The sequence below is a fragment of the Pan troglodytes genome, chromosome 19 (genome assembly GCF_028858775.2).
Source record: "Pan troglodytes isolate AG18354 chromosome 19, NHGRI_mPanTro3-v2.0_pri, whole genome shotgun sequence".
Classification (NCBI taxonomy): domain Eukaryota; kingdom Metazoa; phylum Chordata; class Mammalia; order Primates; family Hominidae; genus Pan; species Pan troglodytes.
The window spans coordinates 77,304,480-77,326,341 of NC_072417.2; the positions used below are offsets into that span (position 1 = coordinate 77,304,480).

The 21,862-nt window shown below is 44.8% G+C and overlaps 1 protein-coding gene across 7 annotated transcripts in view; it reads right to left on the minus strand.

The window, feature by feature from the left end:
• The window catches only part of TEX2 (testis expressed 2), a 115,058-nt gene that overhangs the window by 24,725 nt on the left and 68,471 nt on the right, over positions 1-21,862 (minus strand). For 4 of the 7 annotated variants that reach the window (XM_054671485.2, XM_001160603.7, XM_054671484.2 and 1 more), the window contains exons 4-6: positions 21,492-21,822; positions 16,126-16,373; positions 5,196-5,342 (exon numbers count right to left, since the gene is read on the minus strand). In XM_054671485.2, coding sequence (XP_054527460.1) covers positions 5,196-5,342; positions 16,126-16,373; positions 21,492-21,822 — 726 coding nt within the window. Of the gene's footprint in view, positions 1-5,195; positions 5,343-16,125; positions 16,395-21,491; positions 21,823-21,862 lie in introns of all 7 variants that reach the window. The other 3 variants (XM_009433053.4, XM_511583.8, XM_054671483.2) reach the window with 1 other exon arrangement.

Consider the following 21,862-nt stretch of genomic DNA (forward strand, 5'->3'; position numbering starts at 1 on the left):
TCAAGAGATTGAGACCATCCTGGCTAACACGGTGAAACCCGTCTCTACTAAATATACAAAAAATTAGCCGGGTGTGGTGGCACGTGCCTGTAGTCCCAGCTACTCAGGAGGCTGAGGCAGGAGAATTGCTTGAACCTGAGAGGCGGAGGTTGCAGCAAGCCAAGATCGCACCACTGCACTCCAGCCTGGGTGACAGAGCGAGAATCCGTCTCAAAAAAAAAAAAAAAAAAAGAAAAATAGCACATCCTTTGACCTCATGCTGGACATTTTCTGTTTGCCCTGCCAGATCTACACTCTATCCCCAGTGGTTGGTCTGCGTGAACTGTGCCAACGGTCTCTTTTACCCTCCAGCTTCTGGTTGGGCATGGCCAATGGGATACACCAATGGGCAGTTGATGGGGAGGCACACGGAGAAGGGTGTTGGGCATTTGTCCCCCCCATCTACTGAAGGCCACAGCTCCTGTAACACAGGAAGCCTCTCCACACAGCTGCCCTGTCCAAGTTCTCCTTGCCTTTGCTGCTCCAGAGAGAGTAACAGCTCCCACTTCTGCTAGCTCTGGAGTGTAGCACTCTCCCTACGAGTTTTTCTCCATCTGCCCACACCTTTATAAATCTTCCCTTCAGCAAACTCTCCCCAGAGTTACTTATCTGAGTGTGCCATCTGCTTCCTGCTGGGACCCTGACTAATACACACCCCCAAATCTATCCGTAGGAATTTATTCTACAAGAAATAACATAAGAATACTGGCATCATGTTTAAAAATTCCTACTTCATCTCAAGATTATAGAATTAATTCATCTATATTTTCTCTGCTTGGATTTGTGGATGTACATGTATTTCTTAAAATATTTATTCCATTCATAATTTTAATGTAAGATGTAAATTAGGGATCTAGCTTAATTCTTCCCCCAAATGGTTGGTCAGCAATCTCGACCTATTTATTCAGCAACCAACACTTGCCCTACTAATCTGTTCCGCCATCTTTAAGTGCTAAATTCCCACTGCACTGGAGTCTGTACTGAATTTCCACCAGTATCAAACTGCTTTGACTACTTTAGCTTTATAATATATTTTAGCTTTATAATACACTTTTAACTTTATAATATACTTTTAAATCTGGCAAGTCCCTCTCCTTTTTTTTTCTCCCAGAATTCTCTTAGTTATTTTCATAAGTATTTTTCCAGTTGAATGTTACAATAGTTTTATAAAATTTAGAATAAAATTAAGAGGTTTTTAAAAATTAAATGTAAACTAAATATTCCACATAAAATGAGGTAGCATCTAGTCAGGCATGAATTTAATACCTAACTTGGCTGGACCTCTTCAGCTGTTTCCCTGCAGAGAAACATAAGCTTTCAGGATTCACCAATCAGAGAATGTAATCTCTGATTTTTTGTGGAGGGGATGTTAAAAAGGTTATAATGTCTATGACGAACAAAACGTGAGTAGACAGTGTTCAAAGGCATAGTTTTGAATTGGTGTTTGCTATATTTGGAGAAGCTTTTTCCAAAGCATCAATGTTATAAGTGGTATTGGCCTCTCTACCAACCTATAAAATGCTACTTGGCTAAGAATGTAACCAAAGTCTTGCACACTTGCCCTGTCCTTTTTGTCCACTATTGTCATTCAAATGCTATGCTTCAGGAGCATGCCAAGTTAGAGAGACTTCCAAGGGTAAGCCAGGGAATACTGTCACCTCCAATGGTGTTTCTTTTCTTTTTTTTTTTGAAACAGGATTTCGCTCTGTCACTCAGGCTGGAGTGCAGTGGTGCAATCATGGCTCACTGAAGCCACAACCTCCTGGGGTGAAGCGATCCTCCCACCTCAACCTTCTGAGTAGCTGGGACTATAGGCATGTACCACTACCACACCTGGATAATTTTTTTTTTTTTGTAGAGACAGGGTCTTACTATGTTGCCTAGTCTGGTCTCAAACTACTGGGCTCAAGATTTCCTCCACTTCGGCCTCCCAAAGTGCTGGATTACAGGCATGAGCCACCATGCCCAGACATCCAACGGTGTTTTTATGGGAATGTCAGTCTGACACTGAGCCACAGGAGTAAATAAAGAGACAGCAGGAACATAACTGTCCCTTCTCTTCCCCTGTCAACCACTACCTGCCATTCTGCAACCTCTAGTCCCTGCAAAGGCAAAGGAAGGAACTGAGACAGGACCTGAGACAAAGGAGGGACCTGAAGGACCTGGGGACTGAGGAGGACTTGGCAGGGGAAGGTGGGCTCTACCTACTAGTAAGCAGAATGGGGAGGGGAGATCAGAGGGCCTGGTTTCCTATTTATTTGCCCGTCTATCCAACCCGAAGACCCCAGAATATCTATAACCAACCCTCCAGCAGTCATATACTCCCCTCCTAGTTCACATCCCTGCCCTTGAGCAGCCTTCTTCTGTTAAGGTCATTCCTCCTGTTCTTTTCGACAATAAACTGTTTTCTTCCCACCCAAAGGGTACCACAGTGAGACAGAAATCCAGGGGCACATTCTTTACCCTCCGGAGTAAACCCAATTAGGGACTAGGCATTCAAGGGTATGGGACGTTCTCAGGCTGGTGGGTGCTAAGTTAGAAGCTGTATGCGATCTCAGCAACATTTGCTGACATAGGCACAAGAGGCTCATAACCACTGAGGGCCCTAGGGCGGTTATCTGAGCAGCTGGCTAAGGCCAAGAGCACACTTACTACTGGGGCAGAAACTCAGCTTGTTTTAAACCCATCACTGGGCACCAGATGCACACACAGGGCTGCTTTTTCACAACATGAGTCATGATCATGTGCAAGGCTGACAATCCGAGACTACAGGGCAAGGCCAGCAAAGAGTTCACCATATGTCAGGCCTTCCAGGGAAACCAGGGGATCAGGGAGATCTGTGTCACAGGGGAAAGCTCAGGCTCCTCTAGATACCACTTCCCTATTCCCATTTTGGCTCTTGACTGGCTATTAACCAATACCCACTCACTACTAGGCTTAAGGCTTAGTTCCTCCCAGGGGTACTTGGATATTTGGTGGCAATCAGTTCTTTTCGTAGGGGCGGTGACAGCTTCAGAATTTGGTAATGTCCTTCTGCTTTCCTGTTTATTCTGTAACCAGGGGCTCCTCTGGTCTGCAGGCACTTCACAGTGCAGCAGATCAGGAGGCGGGTGGAGGGTATGGATGGAACACACTGAGGGAACACAATGCCCACCTCTAGCCTCTGGCACTGCTGGATCTAGGCCACACTTCTCCATTCTAACCGTTTAGTACTTCTGACCTCAAGAAACAAAAGGAAGTTTAAGTCTGTGAACTACCAGTGCCTCCATGATTATCAACGGGAGAAAATGAAAACAGACTTTCCCTCAACTTTCTCCAGGAGGACGGGGGCACCTTCACAAATAGGGCAGAGGCTCTGTGGACTTCCAGCTCAAGAGAGAAGGGTGGGACCTCTCAAACCAGTTTGGTTTTGTTGGTGTTGTTGTTGTTTTTAGAGATGAGAGTCTTGCTCTGTCACCCAGGCTGGAGTTTGGTGGTGCGATCATAGCTCAGAACTCCTGGGTTCAAGTCATCCTCTTGCCTCAGCAACCCAAGTATCTGGGACTACAGGTGTGCACCAGCACTTCTGGCTCAAGTCAGTTTTGGAATGCATGTAGCAGGGGAGCAGCATCCCATCTGGAGTTCAAGTATGTCCTGCTTTCTTTTTGCACACTGCCAAGAACTGCAGCCCTGCTGCTCAGGGAAGGGCCCCTCTTGCTTACAGAAGGGCTCAAGATAGACTCTGGGAAAAGAGCAGGGCCAGCCCTACCCATATGCCTTGACCTGGGAACTCAAGCCTTCCATCATTTCCAAAAATGGGGAGAGGCTGAGTGAGCTCTAGGTTGGCTGCTGACACTGCATCTCCCAACACAGAGGGTTACTGCTACTTGTCGTCTCCTGCTATGGAACTGGCTAGCAGAAGCACGTTCAACCCTCAAACTACCTCAGGAACACAAACAGGCTGACACCTGTCAACAGAGCCCTCCCCCAAAATCTGCCTTGAAATCCACCCTTCTGGCTCAGAAGGCAGCCCCTCCTTCCTCTTTCTCAGGAGCTGGGGAAGAAGAGACACTGGCCCACAGACAGCAGCCAGAGCTTGACAAGGCAGGAAAAGCTCTGTTCTTTACCCAAAGGAACAAAAGAAATCAACCTGAAGCTCCTCTATGCCCATATTTTCCTTCTAATCTAGTTTACCATAGTTCACAGTTTCTTAATCTAGAGTCCTTGAACTTTCTGAAATAATGGGCAAAAGTTTGTGTCAACGTGTTTTTCTAGTGAAAGGATCTCATAGGCTTCTGCTTCTCAAAAATATCTCTGATCCATACAACTTCAGGGCTACTGACTTAAAGCTACTGACAGTGTTCAGTGAAGATTTGGGATCCAAAGTGACTCTTCTTGGCTGGGTCTTCACTGGGTCAAAAACTTAATTTTAAAGAACCTCAAGATCCTCAATAAGATCTCCTGGTTGGCAAATGAGTCTTTTAATGACAGCCATACTTACACAGTTCAAACTCACTTCCAACTGGCCCTGGATTAGCACCAGAGTGTTTCTTCAGGAGAGAGCCCAAAATAAAGTACCATCTGGCCAAAAAGTAAAGGTCAAACACAGACACATTTAAAGTGCAATGCTAACTTTCCCAGCTTGAGAGGGAGCACAGCCTGGGAAAGAGGCCTTAAGTAGTCTGGTGTTTTCCTCAGTCAGTATACTAAGAGGCCTTAAGTAGTCTAGCATTTTCTTCAGTGAGTATACTAAGAGGCCTTAAGTAATTTGTATTTTCCTCAGAGGATATACCATGTGGCCTAGACTGCTGTGGGGCTGGGTGGGCTCTGGATGTACAATTTAAGTTCATTTCCAACTTAAAAATAACAATTATATAAGACGAATCGGTTATAAGAGCTCACATTTTCCCAAACTAAATTCTGGATTATCACCTGGAGTGGATAACAATGAGGGCAACACAAGAAAATGAGTAAACATTAATGTTCACTAAGCCCCCAGATGCAGTTAATCATAAGGTCAGTCTGTGATCAAGGTCAGATGTGCTGTTTAAGAACTTACTACCCTAATATGTTATATGTTTAAACCAAGTTATTTTTCACTTAGGACATAAGGGTACAAAATTTCCAGAAATGAAGAAGTATAGAGGATTAGAAGCCTCTTGTGTGGAAAGTGATACCTTTATTTTGCTGAGTTTCATTTGGATCTTCTTAGACACCAGATCAGACCAGTATTTCTCTCCTAAGAAGTCCCAAAATATTCTTCCAAGCAAGGCATTCACCCAGGCTTCCTGTTCTTCCTCCTCAGAGGGTGGAACCTCTGGCAACTGGCAAAAGAAAAGGGACCAAAATTAGCTAGAAAGCAACTGGAGAATAAGACAGGTGCTTATTTTTATAAAGTCACTGAAGGTCCCTCCTTATAGAAACAGGAGACCACACGAGTCATACTCCTTCCCTACAAATTACAAGTCCCACATTATATTGGTGACTAGGAAAGGGGAGAAACGAAAGCTGCCATCACAGCTAAAACCTTCTCTTTGTCTGTTTTCTTTTTCTACCAGTCTTCCTGTAAACCAGCTAATATTTCATACCATTAGCTTAGCCAAACTGCTCTGCGTCCAAATTAGCTTGGTATCAACATTATGCATCAGTGACACATCTGATAAAATGCCTGCCCATCTTTCTTCAAGCTAAGGCTTGGACGTGTAATTGTCAAGCTGGTGCTCATCCGGGCAGACGCCACAGTTCCCCAATGGCCAGGACTCAAGTTCAGCCTGAACCCTGTGAGGTCAAAATACTCCCGGGATGCTTAAAAATACTGATGCCTGGATCCTACCCCCAGAGTCACTGATTTCAGTGGGCATCAGGAGTTTCAGATGCTCCCCTGGTAATGTAATGAATAGGCAAGACGATGAATCACAGATCTGGATTAGAGAGAGCTGCTCTCAGGGCTTCCATGAAACATCTACAGCTGTTCTCACCAATCTCGGCCCAGCGAAATACCCTGATCCTTACTTCCATTTGATACAATCCATCTGAAGCATCTGCTGTGGCCAATGTGTGAGGTGGGGGAGAAAGTAAACCCAAGTCTCCAATTTCCTTGGCTAATCATTAGACTGTGCACTCTGGCCTGGAGGGGGTCAGGGATGGAAATAAAGAAGGGTAAACAGCAGCACCCACAGACGGTGTTGTAAGGTTTATGTGGTTGGTGCAGGCACGGGCTGAGAACTCAGTAATGTAGCAGCTGTCCACTGACCACATGCCAGCCCTATGGGCACATTCCTGTCTCAGGTCCACTCATGTCTCACAATACCCTGGAAAGACAGGAACTTTACTTCCATTTTAGAAATGAGTGCAGCGCCTGACACACAGTCCTGTTCTCCCATCCTCTATCTGCTCTGTCCTGTGTGTGGCAGTGGGGGTGGGGGAAGGGGAGCTGGCCCCCTGATATGGCAGACATTTTCCTGTGCTGAGGTCTCTAATTAGACTGTAGCCTTGCAGAAACAATGAGCTTTGGAAAGCAAAGATGAAAAGATTTAGAAATGCAGAATCTGTGAATTATTCCCCCTTTCCCCTCCCTCTATGGCTACTATAAGTGCATCTGTTCTGCCCTCATGGGCTGGCTGCAGCTATAACACACACCAGACACTCTCATTACCTCCACGCTTTGTGCTTGTGCATTCATGCCAGTGCTATCCATTCTGAGCAGCTGTGACTGTGCCCACATTGAAGCTGTGTGCCTGGGTCAGTGCTGTGGTGCACACGTTGTTGCTTGGTGTGTATGGATTTGAATCTGCAGATCCAATTGTTTGTGAGTACTCCCAAGGTCTACAGCACATAGCTCCATGCACTCATTCTGAAGCTTGGTGTTCACCAGTCACTGAGCTGTGCCTGAGCCAGCACACTGCTCAGTCCCACCTGTCTGCCAGTCTTGCTGAGAGGTGAGGCCAGCTAGACTTCCTGGGTGGAGTGGGGACTTGGAGAAATTTTCTGTCTTACAAGAGGATTGTAAAATGCACCAATCAGCACTCTGTAAAAACGTACCAATCAGCACTCTGTAGCTAGCAAGAGGATTGTAAAATGCACCAATCAGCACTCTGTAAAAATGTACCAATCAGCACTCTGTAGCTAGCAAGAGGATTGTAAAATGCACCAATCAGTGCCCTGTAAAACGCACCAATCAGCGCTCTGTAAAATGTACCAATCAGCACTCTGTAAAATGCACCAATCAGCAGGATCCTAAAAGTAGCCAATCGCAGAGAGGATTGAAAAAAGGGCATTGTGATAGGACAAAAACAGAACATGGGAGGGGACAATAAGGGAATAAAAGCTGGCCACCCTAGCCAGCAGCAGCAGCAACCCGCTTGGGTGCCCTTACACAGTGTGGAAGCTTTGTACTTTTGCTCTTCACAGTAAACCTTCCTACTACTCACTCTTTGGGTCCGTGCCACCTTTAAGAGCTGTAACACTCACCATGAAGGTCCGAGACTTCATTCTTGAAGTCAGTGAGACCACGAACCCACCAGCAGGAACCAACTCCAGATACACTGCCACAGCCTGTGCCCTCTCTTGCTGGAGGCCTAGGGTTCGCTTACATTTTTCAATCACATGTCACTGCATGACTTTATATTTTACAGGGGTCCTTCACATTTGAGTTTTCAAAAGTCTCCTTTATGAACGTTGGTGAGTCTCATTTAAAAAAAAAAATGGTTTAAAAAAGAAAGCATGCTGGTCAGCCCATTTCAGAAGACATGGATCTGCTTCACCCTTCTTAATGGACATGGATTATTCTCTCTGGGCTTTTCGAGTGCTGTGACGTTTTCTGTCATTAACCAAGACATTTTCCACCACTAGGTCCTGGATGGAAGGGCAAGAGTCTGCAGCGGTGAATGCTTGGCCATGCCATAACTTGCACTGTTTTTTTGAATCCCTTTTTTCTCTGACTGAACATCTCCTTCCCAGCCCCAAGGGTAACTCATTCAGCTTTTCTGAGGTTACTGTCTTTGAGTCCCATCCGATTATTTATACAGACTTCTGCATAAACACTCATCCAAGGGCAATGACCACCTGGCCCCTCAGACAGTACTAAGTTGCTGCCCACGTAAGACACCACGTGTCTTATTTTAGATTTGTAGGTTGTACAAGAGAATAAGTTACTTTTTCCCTTCCCTAGAGGGAGCATCTACCCTTTATTAGCCTTTCTTTACAACCCTAGTTACTCACAGGAAACAGTTTTAGCACAAAATAGCAAGAAACAAAGGCTATTTCACAATGTATGTCCAAGCCAATGGCATATGATGTGGTAAACAAATTTCTGAAATAACCGACAAGCAGGTTGTTTTTTCAACAGTTCCTTTTTCCAAAATAAGCTTCTCTCCACAGACTCATTGGGAACAAAGAAAAATTCCAGAGCAGAACATCGATAATGCATCAAACAAGCTTTTATGAGCAAAACCTGGATTCAACAGCCTGCTAGGAAGGCCCAACGAATGTCATAAAAATTTAAGAGTTTAAAGAAACAATGTGCATACATTTCCTAATATCGCCATTTGGCTATAGGATGAAATGTGTGGAGGATATTCATTTCGCTGTCTCAACTGTATAAACACACTAAGAAATGGTAACTTTCCAAAAATGGCTTCCAAATAAGTGTAGAGAAAATTCAATGGTTTGAAGCTGAAGCAAGCCCATCAAAACTGCGTCGCTCTTGGGATACGTGTTATTTAAAACTAACCTCTAAAACTAAAGTAGGACAGATTTACTGAAGTCTGTGGTGTAACATTTCCTATTACAAATGGCCAGGAGGCCAGCCCAGTTTTTCTATTACAAAGAGTGTGTAGTGCCCCCACTCCTTTTTGGCCGCACCCAGTGTACCGCCAGGGGGGTTGCACAAGGGACAGTGTGGTCCAGGAAATGACACAGCGGAGGACCCTACCCCTGTGTGTTTCTTTCCCTTGATTATAAAAACAATGCATATTCACTGCAGAAAACACCCATAATCCTGCTACTCAGATTTAAAACATTTTAAACATTATTTAAAACAGTTTTACTATATTTTCTTTCAGTCTCTTTTCAGTGTATATATACATTTAAGAATACAGAACTTTTAAAAAGCAAAATTAGGCCGGGCGTGGTGGCTCATGCCTGTAATCCCAGCACTTTGGGAGGCCAAGGCGGGCAAATCACGGAGTCAAGAGATTGAGACCATCTTGGCCAACATGGTGAAGTCCCGTCTCTACCAAAAATACAAAAATTAGCTGGGTGTGGTGGTGCGTGCCTATAGTCCCAGCTACTCAGGAGGCTGAGGCAGGAGAATCGCTTGAGCCCAGGAGGCAGAGGTTGCAGTGGGCCGAGACCGTGCCACTGTACTCCACCCTGGCCACAGAGCAAGGCTGTCTCAAAAAAAAAAAAAAAAAAAAGCAAAATTAGATCTGGCTACATGGTTTTGTATTCTTTGAGAAGGAGTCTCGCTCTGTCGCCCAGGCTGGAGTGCAGTGGCGCGATCTCGGCTCACTGCAAGCTCCGCCTCCCAGGTTCAAGGGAGGCTACCTCAGCCTCCCAAGTAGCTGGTATTACAGGCATTCACCACCACGCTTGGCTAATTTTTTGTATTTTTAGTACAGACGGGGCTTCTCCATGGTAGTCAGGCTGGTCTCAAACTCCCAACCTCAGGTGATCTGCCTGCCTCGGCCTCCCAAAGTGCTGAGATTACAGGTGTGAGCCACCATGCCCGGCTGGTTTTGTTTTTTGTTTGTTTGTTTGTTTGTTTTACAGTTTTACTTAGATGAAATTCATAGATCATACAATTTTTCCATCCTTCCATAGCTGCTGTGGAAAACAGTATTGCGGTTCCTTAAACAATTTAAACAGAATTACCCTTAAGATGCGCTAATTTCACTTCTGGCTATATACCCCCACAAATTTGAAAGCAGGGTCTCAAAACAAGATATGTGTACACTGATGTTCAGAGCAGCATCATTCACAATAGCTAAAATGTGGAAGCAAGCCAAGCACCCACCGATGGAGGAATGGATAAGCAAAATGGCGTACGTACACAATGGAGCATGATTCAGCCTCAAAAAGGAAGGCGATTCTGACTTACGCTACCACATGGATGAATCTTGAGGGCATTAGGCTAAGTGAAATAAGTCAGTCACAAAAAGACAAATACTGTATAATTCTACTTATATGAGGTACTTAGGATAGTCAAAATCCGAGAGACAGGGAATGGTGGTTGCCAGGGGCTGGGAGGAGGGGGACAGGGGAGTTACTGTTTAATGAGTACAGAGTTTCAATTATACAAGTTGAAGAGAATGGTGGTGGTCAATGCATAACATTATGAATGTATTTAATTCTACTGAACTATACATTTTAAAATGATTAAGATGGCAAACTTTATGTCTATGTATTTTACCACAAAAATAATTTTTAAAAATAGAGTACATTCAATAGTTTTCAGTATATTGAGAGTTGTGTAGCTATCACCACAGTCAATTTTAGAACATTTTCGTCACTCCCCAAATAAACCCTGTACCCATTAGCAGTCACTCCCTATTCCTCCCCAACTCCTCCCCATCCCCCTGCCCACCAGTCTAGGAAACTAGTTTGTCTCTATGAATTTGCCTATTCCAGACATTTCCTATAAATGAAGTCATACAATGTGTTCTTCTGTGACTGACTCCCTTCACTAATGTTTTCAAGGCATATCCATGTTGTAGCAGTGCGTCCTTTTTATTGCATAATAAACTTATTTTTATTGCATAATAATATTATCATCTATGCATATACCACACTTTATCCACTCACCAGTTAATGGAAATATGGGTTGTTTGCCACTTTTGTTGTGTGTTTTTTTTTTTAAACAGAGTCTTGCTGTGTCATCCAGGCTGGAGTGCAGTGGTGTGATCTCGGCTCACTGCAACCTATGCCTCCTGAGTTCAAGCCATTCTTGTGCCTCAGCCTCCCGAGTAGCTGGGACTACAGGCGTGCACTACTACGCCCGGCTAATTTTTGTCTTTTTAGTAGAGATGGGGTTTCACCATATTGGCCAGGCTGGTCTTGAACTCCTGGCCTCAAGTAATCCACCCACCTCAGCCTTCTGAAGTGCTGGGCTTACAGGCGCAAGCCACTGTGCCCCACCATTTTCCACTTTTGGCTATTGTGAATAATGCTACTATAAATATTTGTGTACAAGTGTTTGTGTAAACATGTATTTTCATTTCTCTTGGATATATATTTAGGAGTGGAACTGCTGGCTCATATGGTGACTCTGTTTAACTTTTTGAGGAAATACCAAACTATTTCCCACAGTGGCTGGACTATTTTACATTCCTGCCAGCAACGTATGAGGACTCCTATTTCTTTCTTTCTTTCTTTCTTTTTTGAGGCAGAGTCTCACTCTGTTGTCCAGGCTGGAGTGAAGCAGCATGATTTTGGCTCCCTGTAACCTCTGCCTCCCAGGTTCAAGTGATTCTCGTGCCTCAGCCTCCCCAGTAGCTGGGATTACAGGCATGCGCCACCATGCCTGGCTAATTTTTTGTATTTTTAGTAGAGATGGGATTTTGCCATGTTGCCCAGGCTGGCCTCAAACTCCTGAGCTCAGGCAGTCCACCCGCCTCGGCCTCCCAAAGTGTTAGGATTATAGGCGTGAGCCACCGCACCCGGCCAAGGATTCCAATTTCTCTACATCCTCACTAATACTTGTTATCATCTATCTTTTTTAAAATTTTTATTATTTATTTATTTATTTATTTGGTAGAGATGGAGTTTTGTCATCTTGCCCAGGCTGGTCTCGAACTCCTGAGCTCAAGTGATCCATTCGCCTCAGTCTCCCAAAGTGTTGGGATTACAAGTGTGAGCCACCACTGTGCCTGGCCATCAGATGTCTTTTTCATTGTGGCCATCTGGGTGGGTGTTAAGTGACATCTGACTGTGGTTTTGATTCACATTTCCTTGATGACTAATGATACTGAGCATCTTTTCATGTGCTTGCTTATTTGGGCGTTAGTGTATCTTCTTTGGAGAAATGTCTATTCAGATCCTTTACCCTTTTATTTTTTGAGACAGGGTCTTGCTCTGTTGCTCAGGTTGAAGTGCAGTGGTGCAATCACTAATCACTGCCGCTCTGACCTCCCTGACTCGAGCAATTCTGATTCAGCCTTCTGAGTAGCTGGGACTGCAGGCACATGCCACTATGTCTGGCTAATTTTTTTTTTCTTCTTTTTTGTAGAGATGGAGTCTCAATATGTTGCCCAGGCTGGCCTTGAACTCCTGAGTTCAAGTGATCCTCCTGCCTTGGCCTCCCAAAGTGCTCAGATTATAGGCGTGAGCCACTGCACCCAGCCCCGTTGCTTAATCTGGTTATTTATCTCTTTGTTATTGAGTTGTAAGAGTCCTTTATACATTTCTAGGTACCAGTCCTTTATATTTCTAGGTACCAGACCCTTATCAGATAAATGATTTGTAAACATTTTCTCCCATCCTGTGGGTTATCTTTTCACTGTCTTGATGGTATTGTTGGCAGCACAAAAGTTTCTAATTTTGATGAAGTCCAATTTACCTATCTTTTCTTTGGTTGCTTATGCTTTTAGTATCTTAGCTAAGAAGGTTTATCGAACCCAAAGTCACAAATTTTACTTCTGAGAGTTTTATGGTTTTAGCTCTTACATTGAGGTCTATGATCCATTTTGAGTTAATTTTTATGTATGGTGTGAGGTAGAGGGCCAGCTCCATTCTCTTGCCCGTAGATATCCAGTTGTTCCCGCACCATTTGTTGAAGAGACTATTCTTTCTCTCCACTGATTTGTTTTAGCACTCTTGTCTGAATTCTTTTTAAAATTTATTTTTAAATTGGATATATAGCTTCATTTTTTAACTTAGTGCAACAAAAACATTTTCCAATTCAACTTCTAAGTGTTTAAAAAGCCTACTTTGTGGGGGTAGCAAGGGAAGCCCTGGAAAACTATTCTGCCAGTTACAGACTTCCTGGTTTCTATTTGACTCCTATTTGCTTTGTAACATTCTCATCTTCTGATAACACCAAACAGGTAATAATATCTTGTAATCCAGTTTATAGATATGAGATGATGAGCACGACGAGTAGTAATAAGGACAGGACTCTCCATACCGGGGTGGCATATGTTAATATTATCTCTAACATTTTTTAAAACTGTCTGTTGAAATGGAGAGTGGAAGTGCCTTATGCAACCTGAACACCAGAGCCTCACTACTGGAGGACAGGCACCATGGCCTCTCTCCCAGGCAGGCAATGCAGGGCACACAGAACCAGCAGCCTCCCTGGACTCACACCCCTGAGCAAATCTGCAGCCGACCTGTGGAGTCTCTCTTCCTGATGTACCCATGCTGGAAGTAGTACCATTGCACTTTCAGACATTTTTTAAAAAAGAGTTTCCTTGTTTCCTGAATTAAATCCCCTTCCAAACCAGGCACTAAACATTTGGAAAACTAGGCCCTTGCCCCGCAAAATAGTGATATTTTCTAATTCAAATTTTCAGCACCACTGCACTCCAGTCTGGGCGACAGAGTGAGACTCCAACTAAAAAAAGAAAAAAAAAATTTCATCAGAGGCCAGGCACAGTGGCTCACGCTGTAATCCCACCACTTTGGGAGGCCGAGGAGAGTGGATCACCAGAAGTCAGGAGTTCAAGACCAGCCTGGCCAACATTGTGAAACTCCGTCTCTACTAAAAATACAAAATTAGCCGGACGTGGTAGCGTGTGACTGTAGTCCTGGCTACTCAGGAGGCTGAGGCAGAAGAATCGCTTGAACCTGGGAGGCGGAGATGGCAGTGAGCCAAGATCACGCCATTGCACTCCAGCCTGGGGAAAAAGAGCAAAACTCCATCTCAAAAAAAAAAGTCATCAGACTTAGAAGAGGGAAAAGAAATGTCTGGGTGCTTAAAGGGTAAGTGCCAGGTGGCTGGAACGAGAGAGCCCCTGACAGCAATGCTGGGCTGTGACATCAGGGACCCCAGTGAACATAGCATACAATATGCATATGTAACACAAACCAAGGAAACAAAGCTCTAAAATCAGGTTTGTTTTTTAATTTGGGGAAATCTTTCAAAAGGAAGCATTTTATTGGATAATTTTCTTACGTCAGTGCACAATTCTCCTCTTGATTTTCTTGAGTCTGATGAGAGTCCAGACAGCTGACAGCCTCGCATTTGGAGGGAGGGGAAACTCACCAGTGGTAAACAGGACCATTTGTAGAAAAGTTTTATATCACCCCACTCTTGCCTAGAGGGAGGTCTGCTTCCCACTAAAGCCAGGGTGACTCAGTGCAGAGGTAGTGGGTCGCAGGCCAGCAGAGGCATATGGTCTTTTATTGCCCTGACAAATTCAAACAGATCAGGTGAGTGACCTCTTCCACACTGAAGAGGATCAACGGATCAAGAGCGATGGCTTGCTTCTCATTAAGAACAGAAATACACATGGTCATTGTAAGAGGTCAAACACAGCCAAGGGCGGTGGCTCACGCCTGTAATCTCAGCACTTTGGGAGGCCGAGGCAGGTGCATCTGTTGAGCTCAGGAGTTCAAGACCAGACTGGGCAACATGGTGAAACCCCATCTCTACAAAAAATACAAAAATTAGCTGGGCATGGTGGCACACACCTGTAGTTCCAGCTACTTGGGAGGCTGAGCCCAGGAGGGTGAGAGGATCACTTGAGCCCAGGAGGTCGAGGTTGCAATGAGCCATGTTCACGACACTGCACTCCAGCCTGGGTGACACTGCGAGACCTTGTCTCAAAAAAAAAGAGGTCAAACACCTGGATATGAAAGAGAGGTTAAGTGTCCCCCAGGCAGAGACTGTGACTCTGAATAGTGTGCAAAGTAGAGGCAGGAGGCCTCAGGCCAAGCAGGCTTTCAGAATAACCCAGCAAAATAGTCTCAGCGAGCCAAGGGGCCCCTGGGTTCTCAGGTCAGGTTTGCACACTCCATCACTTAGCAACTGTGTGACTAGGCTACCTAACTTCATCAAGCCTCAGTTTCTCCGCTTACAAAATGGAGACAATCCTGTCTAGTTCGCAGGACTGTTCAAGAGAGCAGAGTAATTCTATTAAAGTGCCTAACAGAGCCTGGCATCTGGCAGCTTACAGGAGTTATCTTATCAGAGATGATCCTAAGTCCGTGTCCGGTTACACTTTGTAAAGAATGTTCATGGTAAATCTTCAAAAGCACTGGGCATAGCCGAGGAGACTGAGAATTTGAAAATACAATGGTTTTGGAGGAATGAGACCTGAATCACCAGTGATTCTGCAACAACCCCTAGTGATCACCCAGTTGCTCAGGTCAAAGTGCAAATCTTGGCCTCTGCGTTCTCTCACGTCAGCAAATCCAGCCAACGCCTCCTGCCAAGCACACCCCAGCCCAGCCTCTCCTCACCACCTACTGTCACTACCTTCACATTGGTCCAGCCTTCACTATGACAGTCACCCCCCACTCCTTCTTTCCCTCTACAGCCAGTTCTCCACCAAGAGCCACTTATCTTTTTATACTTAGATCAGTCAACATCATACCCTGCTCAAAACCCTCCCATGGCCTCCCATCCTGATCCTCCAGCCTCCCTACCTCCCCATTTCCCTTGCTCACTGTCCGGCCAGGCCTCCTTGCTGTTCCTCGAATATTCCAAGCACATGCCTACGGCGGGCCCTTGGGTTGCTGCTTTTCCCACCTGGAGTGCTCCTCCCACACCCATCACCATGGCTCACTCCCCCATGACCAACAGGTCTGTGCCCAAAAGTCACCTCGTCAAAGAGGCCCTTCCTGACCACCCATCCAAAATAGCAGAGAAAAACAGTACAAACTTTTTAAAATTAAAAATAAATAAATACATAAATAAATAAAATAGCAGTTCTGGCCACTTCCCCTCCTCCCTTGTCTGACTTTATTTTCATTCTTCCCACCACCTGGTGCTTGTTTCTTGCTGTCTTCCTGAGTAGATTACAAGTTCCCCAAAGGCAGAGTCCTTCTCTGTCTTGTGTACCACTGTTATCCCAGTGCCCACAACAGGGCTTCGGAGCACTTACGCATGAAGAAATGTGTCTAAGTCGAAAAGTGAAAAAGGTCCAGCCCAGCAGCCAGCTTTACCTTCTTCCCAGCTGTGGGGCTGCTCTCCGCACTCTGCAGGGGGCTCCTCTGGGGGCTTCGGCTTTCCTGGGGGACACACCTGCCCATGTACACGCTGTAGTCGAGGAGCATCTTCTGCCGCACGCTGCCTGCCAGCTCCTTCTGCTTTGGCTGTGACATGATCTCCTCCACACTGCCTTTGCTGCTGCTGCGGCTGTGGGTCAGGTGCCCGGACGGACTGTTGTGTCTGCTGTGTGCAGGCAAAAGCCCTGGAGCCAAGAAGACGGGGGCTATTCACACAATGAAGAAAACAACTGCAAAGTAAGTGGACTCCTGAGAAAAGCAGCTACAATGCTATCAAATGACTGTTTAAAAATATTTATAAGGGGTTGGGCATGGTGGCTCACGCCTGTAATCCCAGCACTTTGAGAGGCCGAGGCGGGCGGATCACGAGGTCAGGAGATCAAGACCATCCTGGCTAACACAGTGAAACCCCATCTCTACTAAAAATACAAAAAATTAGCCGGGTGTGGTGGTGGGCGCCAGTAGTCTCAGCTACTCGGGAGGCTGAGGCAGGAGAATGGTGTGAACCCAGGAGGTGGAGCTTGCAGTGAGCCAAGATCATGCCACCGCACTCCAGTCTGGGCAACAGAGCGAGACTCCGTCTCAAAAAAAAAAAAAAAAAAATTTTATAAGTTTATTTCCCACCCTGAAAAGTACCTTTTTCTCTAAGGTAATTTTTAAGAACAGTTTTTATTCCTCTCCAAGATAATTAGAGTAATGGAAGTAAAGAAATATAGTTGGTAGGTACTATTCTCTTTTCTCCTGATGATCTTTTAGGAAAAGGTCAAATATAGGACCAACACATCCCAAGTAGTGGCGAACTTGTCAGTGCTATCAGGGGTAAATGGAAAGTGGGTAGAGAGCTAATTAATTGTTCATCCACAAGCTCACAGCAATTCCAAAGATGTCATCTTTCATTCGACAAATTATGCATCAAGCACACCATGCTAAAAAGAAGACATAATCCCTGCCCTTGAACTCACACACCTAAGCAGATAAATCACAATCTTCTGTAACAAGTGTCAAAATTGTAGCACAAGTAAGGGACTCTCTGGGCAAAAAGAAGGGGGTGACTACCTCTGCCCAAGAGACTGGAGCGGTGCTTACCCTAGCTGACTTTCACAGCAGTGACATCTACGCTGTATCTTGAGGGAATAGTTGCCATTTTCCTGGCCCAGGTGGGGAAGAGTATTCCAGGTACAGGAAGCAGCATATGCAAAAAGCAGTGACAGGGCACAGTATGTTTGGAGGCCAGTGAGAGATTCAGTGAAGTTCTAAGCGTAGTACGGGGGGCAGAGGATAGGAAATGAGGATGGAAAGATTAGCCAGGAACAGACTGCAAAGTGCCTCAAAAGCCAACCTCGGATTTAATATTGACCCTGTTGCGCCAGAGGTTTTAAGCATGGGATGCGCCTGATGCTAACAATTTTATTTAGATTTACTCTGATGGCCAGGTGAAACGTAAAGTGGTTAAAATCAAACCAGGCTGGGCGCGGTGGCTCACGCCTATAATCTCGGCACTTTGGGAGGCCGAGACAGATGAATCACTTGAGGTCAGGAGTTCGAGACCAGCCTGGCCGACATGATGAAACCCCATCTCTACTAAAAATACAAAACATTAGCCTGGCATGGTGGCCTGTACCTGTAGTCCTAGCTACTGGGGGAGGCTGAAGGCAGGATAATCGCTTCAACCTGGGAGGCGGAGGTTGCAGTGAGCCAAGATCATACCACTGCACTCCAGCTTGGGCAACAGAGCAAGACTCTGTCTCAAAAAAAAAGAAAGAAAGAAAGAAATCAAAAAATCAAATCAAACCATTTTCTTCTTAAGAGGCTCCAACCATCAGAACCATAATTCCCCAGAGCCTCACAAAGGGTCACGCAAGCCATTTCTTAATTTAAATTTTAGCCAGATAATTTCCAGCACTTTAATATTTTACACTGCATAACTATAAAAATACATTTTTGTAACTTTTATTATCCTTATACCATTTTCATGTTTAGCATTTTTTTAACTGCTAGGATAAAAGCTACATCAAAAACATTAAAAAATAGATGTAAACTAATATTACATTTAATATCCTGGATTGGATCCTGGAAGAGAAAAAGGACATTAGTAGAAAAACCAGTGAAATCCAAATAAAGATTACAGTTTAGTTAATAGTAAAAAAGAGAAAAAAAGATGAAATAAACAGGGCAGCATGATACCAACACTTCAAACCAAACTGATCCCATTGTGACTGAGCCACACTCCATGTAGAGGAGGAAAGGAACCCCCTACGATGCCTGGCTGGTGCTCATTGCCCACAGAACAGCCTCTTCACATCACCTCACCCTTCCCCTGAGTGGGACAAAGCACAGGAGTCGTCACTGCACTGTGGGTCTCATGGACAATAGCCCCTGATAAAGTCAAGGACCTTCCTGTGCAGAGACCATACTGGAATTCTGCCAAATGACCATGTGGCTTTCCTGCTGTCTCCAGATTCTTATTCCTCCGGGAGGCCTTTCCTGACCTGCAGCCTGGGCACTGCTGGCTGGAAATGCAGAATCTCAGCCCCACCCATGACCTCAAGTCAGAACCTGCATCTTAAGATCCCGTCAAACATTCAAGTCTGAGAAGCACAATCCGTGTTGCTAGAGAAATCTATGATTTTGGTGACAGCATCCCTGAGGGAGAGGACAGGGCAGGTCGTCGAGCAGGAAGACTTCTAACTTCTTGGTACTGACAGATGTACCTGGCCTCAGAGAATCAGACCAGTCCTACCTTCATGGCTGACCACCTATGTAGTCACTGATTCAGAGATGGTTTTGAAGAACAGCACAGTGCTCACCAATTTACCTTGCTACTAGTTTAATCACACTTTTGGTAGCTTAAACTTACCATAAATATCTCAATTCATAGCTTTCAAAGGCAACCCAGACTTACAGATGTACGAAGACATTAGTGGTGTGTAAGCCTTGCTTTAGTACCAGTGAGTGCACTGAAGGTTTTCCCACATCTCTGACTCTTACCATTATGTTTGTTGTGTGCTGAGTGGAACTTTTGGCAGGATTTCCAAAAATTGAACTCGTTAAAAATAATCAAATGCTTTATTTAAGTCCATGAATAACATGCCTCTTTTGAAGGTGCTCTGGGGGGCCCCTAAGTACCTAAGGTGGTGTTTCCTGGTGGCCCCATATACCCCCGTGGGTTACCTGATTCTGAGCTTCAGTGCCTAGACCAGTAGACCTTTATATTTCCAGTAGGAATACAATCTGAGCCACATAAACAATTTTAAATTTTCTAGTAGTCACATTTAAAAATGTAAAAAGAGGTCGGGCACAGTGGCTCACGCCTGTAATCCCAGCACTCTGGGAGGCCAAGGTGGGCGGTTCACTTGAGGCTGGGAGTTTAAGATCAGCCTGACCAACATAGTGAAATCCTGTCCCTACTAAAAATATAAAAAATTAGCTGGGCGTGATGGTGGGTGCCTGTAATCCCAGCTACTCAGGAGGCTGAGGCAGGAGAACTGCTTGAACCTGGGAGGCGGAGGTTGCAGTGAGCCAAGATCGTGTCACTGCTCTCCAGCCTGGGCAACAAAGCTAGACTCCATCTTAAAAAAAAAAAAAAAAGAAAGAAAGAAAAAGAAAGGTAAAAAGAATACAATTAATTTGAATATATTTTTAACCCAATATATCTAAAATATTATTTCAACATGTAACCAATATAAGAAGTTATTAATGAGATATTTTACATTCTTTTATTGGACTAAGACTTTGAAATCCAATGTGCATCTTATACTTAGAGCACACCTCCATCTGGACTGGCCACACTTCAAGTGTTCAAAAGCCACATGGGGCTGGTGGCTACCGTAAGAAGCAGCACAGGTTTAGACCTACCAGGAGAGCTAGGCAGTGCCTGGTGCTGAGGAGTTCTTACCCACTTGAATTTTCTTTTACTCAGTGTTATGGGTTGAATTGTGTCCTCCAAAAAATATGTTAAAGTCCTAACCCCAGTATCTCAGAATGTGACCTTATTTGGAAACAGAGTCATTGTAGATGCCATTCATTAAAATAAAGTCATACTAGAAACAGGGTGGGCTCCTAATCCCATATGACTGGTGTCCTTCCAAGAAGACACAGAGCCACTGACAGACAATGCCATGTGATGATAGGCCAGTGTGGAGTGATGCGGCTGTGGGCCAAGTATTGATGGTCACCACCAGAAGCTGCAAACACGCAAGAAAGGATTCTATGCAGAGTCTCACAAGGAACATGGCCCTGCTAACACCTTGATTGCAGACTTCCAGCCTCCAGTACTGTGAGAGAATACATTTCTGTTGTAAATCACCCAGCTTGTGGTATTTTGTCCCAGCAGCCCTAGGAAATAAATATATCTAGTAATCTCCCCATTCGTCTTGATTCTTAAAAGGGACTTCTTAGATCTCAGTGCTGGGATTAGGATGGAATCTGGTGTTGAAGCTGACAGAATGGAAGGTTAGCAAAGGAGTTAGGGCAAAGGCTCAGATTATGTTCCAGGGGAAGGAACCAAAGCACTCTGAAGCAATGTGTGACACTCATGTGACCAGCATAACTCCCGGATCAACACAAATGCCTTGTTAGAGAAAGCCCCAGAGTGGCTCCCTCCTAGTCTTTGTTTCAGATCCATGTAAGAAAGCTTTCCCTAATAACACCCACACTGGTCTTGTCCCAATTATTGGTTACACCACACTCATTTTAGCACGGCAATTTGTGAACACCTGACTCATACGTGCCAGTTTTGCATAACAGGCACAACACCTGAAGGACAGGGGAGCTACTGCTTTTTACTGGTTTTGTGTCTCTTGCAGCTCCAAGCCCAGCCAAAGCTGAGCAAAGAGGTGCTGCATGGTTATCAATCCGAATGACCATGATCTGACCTGAATGGTCAGGAAGTGCAAGGATTCTGCATTCTATGGCAAGCTCAGGCTCGGAAGACATATTGAGGGTCAGGTGCTCGAAAGTACCAGCCTGAAGGATCTCCCTGACTCACCTGCCATCTCAGAACCAGGGTTTTTCTGTTGCTGCTTCTCTCAGGGGAGTCACATTATATACAAATAAAACATAACCAGCAAAGGCTAATAAACATCATCTGCAAATGGATCCATCATTGGTTAAATGATTTGGGACAGAGGGCTGCAGTGATCAGCCTAGATGGTAAATGAGTCATGAGAACGCACATTAGGTGGCAGACAACCATCAATTCAGGGTGGGCTTCCTTCCTTCCTTCCTTCCTACCTGGCATTCTTTCTCTATTCTCCCTAGTGGCCCTTTAAAAATGCATAAGCATTTAGCACAAACATCATTACCTGGTTTACCTCCAGAGACACCCGACGACTTCTTGATTTCCGACTTTAGCTTAGATGCCAGAATAAATCTCCTAAACCATTCCTCTTTTTCTCGGCCAGTTCTCCCAAAGAGATAGAGTATCTGATCTCGCTGGCTAGATCTTGTTCCCTCCTGAGGGCGGGGTGGCTTCTTAGGGTCCTCGCTTCCCTCAGCTGGCGGCTTCTCTTCTGAAGTCTCCTTATCAGTCTGAGCTTTAGACATAAAGTCATCTTGCTGACCAAGCTCGATACAAATGGGGTACTTTTTATTCCAGATTCGCTTTCGAGCCAAAGTTTTAGGTACAAGATAAATCTACAGAGAAAGAAAAATGATGATTTATATATTAAAGATT